The sequence below is a fragment of the Scylla paramamosain genome, unplaced genomic scaffold (genome assembly GCF_035594125.1).
Source record: "Scylla paramamosain isolate STU-SP2022 unplaced genomic scaffold, ASM3559412v1 Contig4, whole genome shotgun sequence".
Lineage (NCBI taxonomy): Eukaryota > Metazoa > Arthropoda > Malacostraca > Decapoda > Portunidae > Scylla > Scylla paramamosain.
This window is the reverse complement of record NW_026973669.1, coordinates 994,800-1,002,396: the sequence shown is the minus strand read 5'-3', so window position 1 is coordinate 1,002,396 and position 7,597 is coordinate 994,800. Positions and strand designations below refer to the sequence as shown.

The 7,597-nt window shown below is 50.3% G+C and overlaps 1 protein-coding gene across 1 annotated transcript; it reads right to left on the bottom strand.

Moving 5' to 3' along the window:
• Nucleotides 1-84: 84 nt before the first annotated feature.
• On the bottom strand, nucleotides 85-7,551 carry LOC135096488 (gastrula zinc finger protein XlCGF57.1-like). Its single transcript, XM_063997997.1, has 2 exons — nucleotides 6,321-7,551; nucleotides 85-4,218 (listed from the first exon to the last, which is right to left on the bottom strand). The coding sequence occupies exon 2, from the start codon at nucleotides 4,140-4,142 to the stop codon at nucleotides 2,805-2,807; it is 1,338 nt and encodes a 445-aa protein (XP_063854067.1). The 5' UTR covers nucleotides 4,143-4,218; nucleotides 6,321-7,551; the 3' UTR covers nucleotides 85-2,804.
• Nucleotides 7,552-7,597: the final 46 nt, after the last annotated feature.

The window sequence follows — 7,597 nt, the reverse complement described above, 5'->3', positions numbered from 1 at the left end:
GTCATGGTAAGTTTATTATTGGCCATTTTGTACACACACACACACACACACACATTATTTACTGTATAACAACATTACTCAGCATTCTAGCAACAAAAGTTTATTCCAACACTTGAGTACAAAGTAACAACACACAAACACTAGTCACTCCAAGTCCCTCACACACCACCAGCACATCCACAACACCTCACCCCCACAGGAGTGTTTGGATGTGTCTGGCAACACCACTCTTCCTACAGAAACACTGCCACAAACACCACACCTGTACTTCCTTACCACAGTGTGGGTGAGGATGTTTGTCAAGATTACATTTCAGAATAAACCTTTTGGCCAGTCACCACACCACACCACACCCACAAGTCACTACTGGTACTGCCAGCTGGTTTGTGGCAGTAGTCTTGTGGCCAGTCACCACACCACACCACACCCACAAGTCACTACTGGTACTGCCAGCTGGTTTGTGGCAGTAGTCTTGTGGCCAGTCACCACACCACACCACACCACACCCACAAGTCACTACTGGTACTGCCAGCTGGTTTGTGGCAGTAGTCTTGTGGCCAGTCACCACACCACACCACACCCACAAGTCACTACTGGTACTGCCAGCTGGTTTGTGGCAGTAGTCTTGTGGCCAGTCACCACACCACACCACACCACACCCACAAGTCACTACTGGTACTGCCAGCTGGTTTGTGGCAGTAGTCTTGTGGCCAGTCACCACACCACACCACACCCACAAGTCACTACTGGTACTGCCAGCTGGTTTGTGGCAGTAGTCTTGTGGCCAGTCACCACACCACACCACACCCACAAGTCACTACTGGTACTGCCAGCTGGTTTCTGGCAGTAGTCTTGTTTTTTGGTGTTAGTTCTGACCTGCGAATCTTTTTCAAGGTGTTAAGGTAATTCTTTGTTGATTGTTTTTCTCATTTTTTGTGTTGTAGTGTGGCATTCTCTTGTGTTCCCAAACACTTGCATGTGGAGTGTTGAGCAAGGTGTTGAATGCAGTCCTGTTCACCAGTGTGTGTGTTTCTGGTGCTACCTTCTTGCCAGTCCTGCCAGTGCATGTGGAGCACTCCACCAGACCAAACTCCACGCCGGTGTCTCTGTCGGCCACCTGCGTGTTGTTGACGGGCAGCGGACGGATCTGTGTCTGGCTGGCAGTGGAGTCTGGCTGGCGTTTGGTGGCAGGCTGGTGTTTCCAGTGGCCAGCCATTGTGGGGGCTCCTCTTTTCCTTTCTGTAGTCTGGTACAAACGAGTGCAAGGAACGGTGCACTTGTGTAATCTTTCTGACCCAAAACTTGGGGCTTTGTCTACACCTGGAGCCTCAAACTTGCTGCACTGACTCCCTCTCTTTCTCAGCAGACCTTTCTGTGTAAGTTGAACAGCTGGCATTGTTGTTGTTTACTTGTGTGTTTAACCGTGGTGGTCTGTATCCCCGGGGCTGCCTGATGCTGCGTGGGGTCTTCCAGCAGTGGCCTCCAGCATCCCTCGGCCACTTCTTTCTCGGGTGGGTCTTGTACTTCTATTGAGGTCTTTGCCATGTGTCTGCACACCACCCCTGGCTTTTCTGTAAGCTGCCTTCTTGTCTTTGTCCTTATTTGTGGTGCTTTCTCATTTGTGATTTCTTCTCTTTGATGGGTGATCCTCTGCTGCAGTTTCTCTCTCCAGTGGTTCAGAGCAGATCCTTCTGTTTCTGCTTCCTTCTGTCTTCCTACACTCAGGGTGCACTGAGTTTGTACAAGCCCCAGTGTGGGTGAGGATGTGTGTGTTAAGATTACCTTTGTAGGTAAATCTTTTCCCACACTGCAGGCACGGGAACATACTCTCCCCGTTTTCAGAAAGTTGAACAGCTGGCAATGTTGCTGTTTACTTGTGTGTTTAACTGCGGTAGTGTGTATCCCCATGGCTGCCTGATGCTGCGTGGGTCTTCCTGCAGTGGCCTCCAGCATCCTTCGGCCACTTCTTTCTTGGGTGGGTCTTGTACTTCTATTGAGGTCTTAGCCATGTGCCTGCACACCACCCCTGGCTTTTCTGCAAGCTGCCTCTTCATCTTTCTGGCCTTTATTTTCTTGTCTTTGTCCTCATTTGTGGTGCCAAGGCTTCGGCCGGGGCTCGGCCCCTGCCGGTCTTCTGCCCGGCCGGCCGTTGCTTGCGCTGCGCCTTGCTGTCATTCTGTCTGTTTTCTTGAGGAGGTTCCTTGTGTGGTTTTGGTCTTGCAGGAAGCTTGTTATCTGCCAGATTTCTTCTCTTTGATGGGTGATCCTCTGCTGCAGTTTCTCTCTCCAGTGGTTCAGAGGAAATCCTTCTGTTTCTGCTTCCTTCTGTCTTCCTACACTCAGGGTGCACTGAGTTTGTACAAGCCCCAGTGTGGGTGAGGATGTGTGTGTTAAGATTACCTTTGTGGGTAAATCTTTTCCCACACTGCAGGCACGGGAACTTTCTCTCCCAGTTTTCTGCACTTTCCTGTTTTGTTGTCTGGTGAGTGCAATGGGCCCCAAGCCTGGTGTTAGCGGTCACACCCTCAGCAGCGCCGGCATTCCATCCGAGGGTTATGTTCAGCGTGGCGACCGTTCCCTTGACCGCAGCTGTGTGTACCTCGTGGGCACTTGGGCGACCGGGGATTGCCTCCAGGCAGCTCTCCAGGTTTTCTTCATTAGCCCTGTCGCCCACACCACCACTGGTATTATACCGGTGTCCATCGGCGACCATGTTGTTCCCAGGTCACTTTTTAGGTCGTGATATTTTGTAGTTTTGTGCCTTTCAGCTCTACTGAGGCCGGAGTCACCGGGGACTGCAACAGCTATGATTTTGGATGTTTTCTCTTCTTCTTTCCAGTGTGGGTGAGGATGTGTGTGTTAAGAGTACCCTTGTGGGTAAATCTTTTCCCACACTCCAGGCACTGGAACTTTCTCTCCCCAGTGTGGGTGAGGATGTGACTGTCAAGAGTACCCTTCTGGGTAAATCTTTTCCCACACTCCAGGCACTGGAACTTTCTCTCCCCAGTGTGGATGAGGATGTGTCTGTTAAGATCACTTTTCTGGGTAAATTTTTTCATACACTCCAGGCACTGGAACTTTCTCTCCCCAGTGTGGGTGAGGATGTGTGTGTTAAGATGACTCTCCTGGGTAAATCTTTTCCCACACTCCAGGCACTGGAACTTTCTCTCCCCAGTGTGGGTGAGGATGTGTGTGTTAAGGGAACCCTTCCGGGTAAATCTTTTCCCACACTCCAGGCACTGGAACTTTCTCTCCCCAGTGTGGGTGAGGATGTGTCTCTCAAGAGTACCCTTCCGGGTAAATCTTTTCCCACACTCCAGGCACTGGAACTTTCTCTCCCCAGTGTGGGTGAGGATGTGTGTGTTAAGATGACTCTCCTGGGTAAATCTTTTCCCACACTCCAGGCACTGGAACTTTCTCTCCCCAGTGTGGGTGAGGATGTGTGTGTTAAGATTACTCTTCTGGGTAAATCTTTTCCCACACTCCAGGCACTGGAACTTTCTCTCCCCAGTGTGGGTGAGGATGTGACTGTCAAGAGTACCCTTCTGGGTAAATCTTTTCCCACACTCCAGGCACTGGAACTTTCTCTCCCCAGTGTGGGTGAGGATGTGTGTGTTAAGGGAACCCTTCCAGGTAAATCTTTTCCCACACTCCAGGCACTGGAACTTTCTCTCCCCAGTGTGGGTGAGGATGTGTGTGTTAAGGGAACCCTTCTGGGTAAATCTTTTCCCACACTCCAGGCACTGGAACTTTCTCTCCCCAGTGTGGGTGAGGATGTGTCTGTTAAGATGACTCCCCTTAGTAAATCTTTTCCCACACTCCAGGCACTGGAACTTTCTCTCCCCAGTGTGGGTGAGGATGTGTGAGGCAAGATGACTCTTCCGGACAAATGTCTTCCTGCAGAGGTCACACTTGTGGTTCCTGCCACCAGTGTGGGTGGCAGTGTGTTCAGCGGGGCCACTCCTGCCTCTCAGCCTTGTCTTGCTGGCATGGGAGAGGACGTGTCTGGCAATGGCAGCCTTGGTGGAGCACACTTTGCCGCAGTGGTCACAAGTGTAGGTCCTCCCGCCTTGGGTCACCTGCTGCTCCAGGCTGTTACTACTGCCGCTGCTGCTGCTGCTGCCTGGCCTCGCACCCTCCATTGCAACGCTGCTCCTGGCCGTGGCTGTTCCTGCAGGAACCCTGGGGCTGCACCAAGGATGCACACCGACCTTGCACCTGTAACAGAGGAGACCGTCACCACACAGGCAGCGAGGGGCTTCCTGCCTGTCTGGTGTCCAGGAGAGAGAGAGAGAGAGAGAGAGAGAGAGAGAGAGAGAGAGAGAGAGAGAGAGAGAGAGAGAGAGAGAGAGAGAGAGAGAGAGAGAGAGAGAGAGAGAGAGAGAGAGAGAGAGAGAGAGAGAGAGAGAGAGAGAGAGAGAGAGAGAGAGAGAGAGAGAGAGAGAGAGAGAGAGAGAGAGAGAGAGAGAGAGAGAGAGAGAGAGAGAGAGAGAGAGAGAGAGAGAGAGAGAGAGAGAGAGAGAGAGAGAGAGAGAGAGAGAGAGAGAGAGAGAGAGAGAACAGAGACAGACAGACAGAAAGACAGAGAGAGAAAGACAGAGACAGAGACAGAGAGAGACAGAGACAGAGAGAGAGACAGAGACAGAGAGAGACAGAGACAGAGAGAGACAGAGACAGAGAGAGACAGAGACAGAGAGAGACAGAGAGAGAGGGGGGGGGGCCCACTGAGATGCTGGTCACTGAACAGGGTCCAAGGCAGTTGTCAAAAATTGCAGGATAAGTGTGTTGAAGCCTCCCTCTTGAAGGAATTCAAGTCATACGAAGGTGAAAATAGAGAAGCAGGCAGGGAGCTCCAATATTACCAGAGAAAAGGGATGAATGATTGAGAATACTGGTTAACTCTTGCATTAGAGAGGTGCACAGAATAGTGATGAGAGAAAGAAGAAAGTGTTGAGCAGCAAGGCTGTGGGAGGAGGGGAAGCATGCAGTTAGCAAGATCAGAAGAGCAGTTAGCATGAAAATAGCTGTAAAAGACAGCACGAGATGCAACACTGCGGCGATGAGAGAAAGGCTGAAGACAGTCAGTTAGAGGAGAGGAGTTGATGAGACAAAAAGCTTTTGATTCCAACCTGTCTAGAAGAATGGTATGAGTGGAACCCCCCCAGACATGTGAAGCATACTCCATACATGGACAGATAAGGCCCCTGTACAAAGTTAGCAGCTTCGGGGGGGGGGGGTGAGAAAAACTGGCGGAGACATCTCAGAACACCTGACTTCCTAGAAGCTGTTTTTGCTAGAGATGAGATGTGAAGTTTCCAGTTCAGATTATAAGTAAAGTAGAGACCGAGGATGTTCAGTGTAGAAGAGGGGGACAGTTGAGTGTCATTGAAGAAGAGGGGATAGTTGTCTGGAAGGTTGTGTCGAGTTGATAGATGGAGGAATTGAGTTTTTGTGGCATTGAACAATACCAAGTTTGCTCTGCCCTAATCTGGAATTTTGGAGAGATCAGAAGTCTGTGACTTCCCTGCATGAACTGTTTACTTCCTGAAGGGTTGGAAGTCTAGAAAAAGACGTGGAAAAGTGCAGGATGGTATCATCAGCACTGGAGTGGATAGGACAAGAAGTTTGGTTTAAAAGATCATTGATGAATAATAGGAAGAGAGTGGGTGACAGGACAGAACCCTGAGGAACACCACTGTTAATAGATCTAGGAGAAGAACAGTGACCGTCTACCACAGCAGCAATAGAACAGCCAGAAAGGACTGGGCTGGTGGATCTTTAGGTGGTAAGACTGGGCTGGTGGATCTTCAGGTTATCCAAATAAATAAATAAATAAATATATAAATACATAAATAAATAAATAAAAAACTGACTTGTTGCAAAGAGTAAGATAATCACTTTTAGTTGGTGGTAACTTGTGATAAAGACACAAGTGTTGCCAACAGTGGTGCAGTGTTCTGAGTCCCCAGCCACTGACCTGAGGGGCTCTGGGGCAGAGAGGATGGGAGGACTTGCCAGCCACTGACCTGAGGGGATCTGGGGCAGAGAGGATGGGAGGACTTGCCAGCCACTGACCTGAGGGGCTCTGGGGCAGAGAGGATGGGAGGACTTGCCAGCCACTGACCTGAGGGGATCTGGGGCAGAGAGGATGGGAGGACTTGCCAGCCACTGACCTGAGGGGCTCTGGGGCAGAGAGGATGGGAGGACTTGCCAGCCACTGACCTGAGGGGCTCTTGGGCAGAGAGGATGGGAGGACTTGCCAGCCACTGACCTGAGGGGCTCTGGGGTAGAGAGGATGGGAGGACTTGCCAGCCACTGACCTGAGGGGCTCTGGGGCAGAGAGGATGGGAGGACTTGCCAGCCACTGATCTGAGAGGCTCTGGGGCACAATGGACAGGAGGACTTGCCAGTCTGGCCTTGCTCTTTCACCGCGTCTGTTCTGCACGACAAACAAAAAAAAACAATATTAAACAAATTAACAAAATAACAAAAATAAAACAAGAAAGCAGAAAAGACTAACTGATGGTGTGTGTCTTGTCCTGCGTGGCTGCCACCACTGTGACGGGAAAATTTTGTCCAGGAGACCAAACTAACCTTACTGACGGTGTGTGTCTGGAAAATCTTAAGAACAACGCACCCAAGATTATTTTCAATAAGGTGTGCTTTCAAGAAGTGTAAGTAGTATAGCTACAAGTCTGTAAAGGTTTTACTGATCGCTCGTTGATGTTAAGGTTACAATACAATGTTAAAGTTTCTCCAGTATTCCCGAGATCCGTCCTGCTTACCTGTCCGTGCTGAAGTTACACTGCGTGCGTTCGTGCGTTGGTTTACACGCAGGGTGCTTTTGTCCATGCTACTAAGTCTATGATGTTTAATGACACTTTAACCTTAGGGGGATCCAGGGGGACACAGCCCCCCCGGATAGCAGGGGGGGGGTTCATGGGGTGCGCAGCCCCCCCGGTTAGGTTAGGTTAGGATAGGTATATAATTATTCTGGAGTATTGGTTAAAACTTAAATTTTACCCCAAATTTTTTTTATTTTAGGGAAATTTCCCTAGATTTTCAGTCCATTTATCGGTCTTTTATGTCCCCCTCCAAAAACAAACCCAATTCCCCACGTGGCCCCAAGCTTGTTGGGGGAGAGGGGAAAAGATTAATAAGATATGTGTGGAGGTGTATTTCTTAAGAATTACCGTGTGTCTTGTCCTGCGTGGCTGCCACCACTGTGACGGGAAAATCTTGCAAAGAAAACCTAACCTAACCTCACTCAGTACGGGCCGGGAAATCCCCAGAAAGGACAACGCCCAAACACTCGCGACAAAATGGTCAGACCACTGGCAGGCAGCACCAGCAGACAGCCAGACGGCGCCGCCACGTCTTGGGAATAAAAGAAATCAACAAACAAACAAACAAACAAACCACAACAACAGTGACGGTGACCACCACCTTAGTCACTCACCTCCCGACATTTACTTGTTCCCCGCCCACCATTACCTGCACGCCCTCAGGTGAGCCCAGGGAGGCGCCGCCACTCCGCACGTGACCACAGGTGACCCAGGCCAGCTCAGACACAGGCGCAAGCTGCCGCACACAGCGT

What these genes read in the sequence shown, in the direction of transcription:
- LOC135096488 (XM_063997997.1), bottom strand. Translation starts at nt 4,142, where the DNA reads ATGGAGGGTGCGAGGCCAGGCAGCAGCAGCAGCAGCGGCAGTAGTAAC.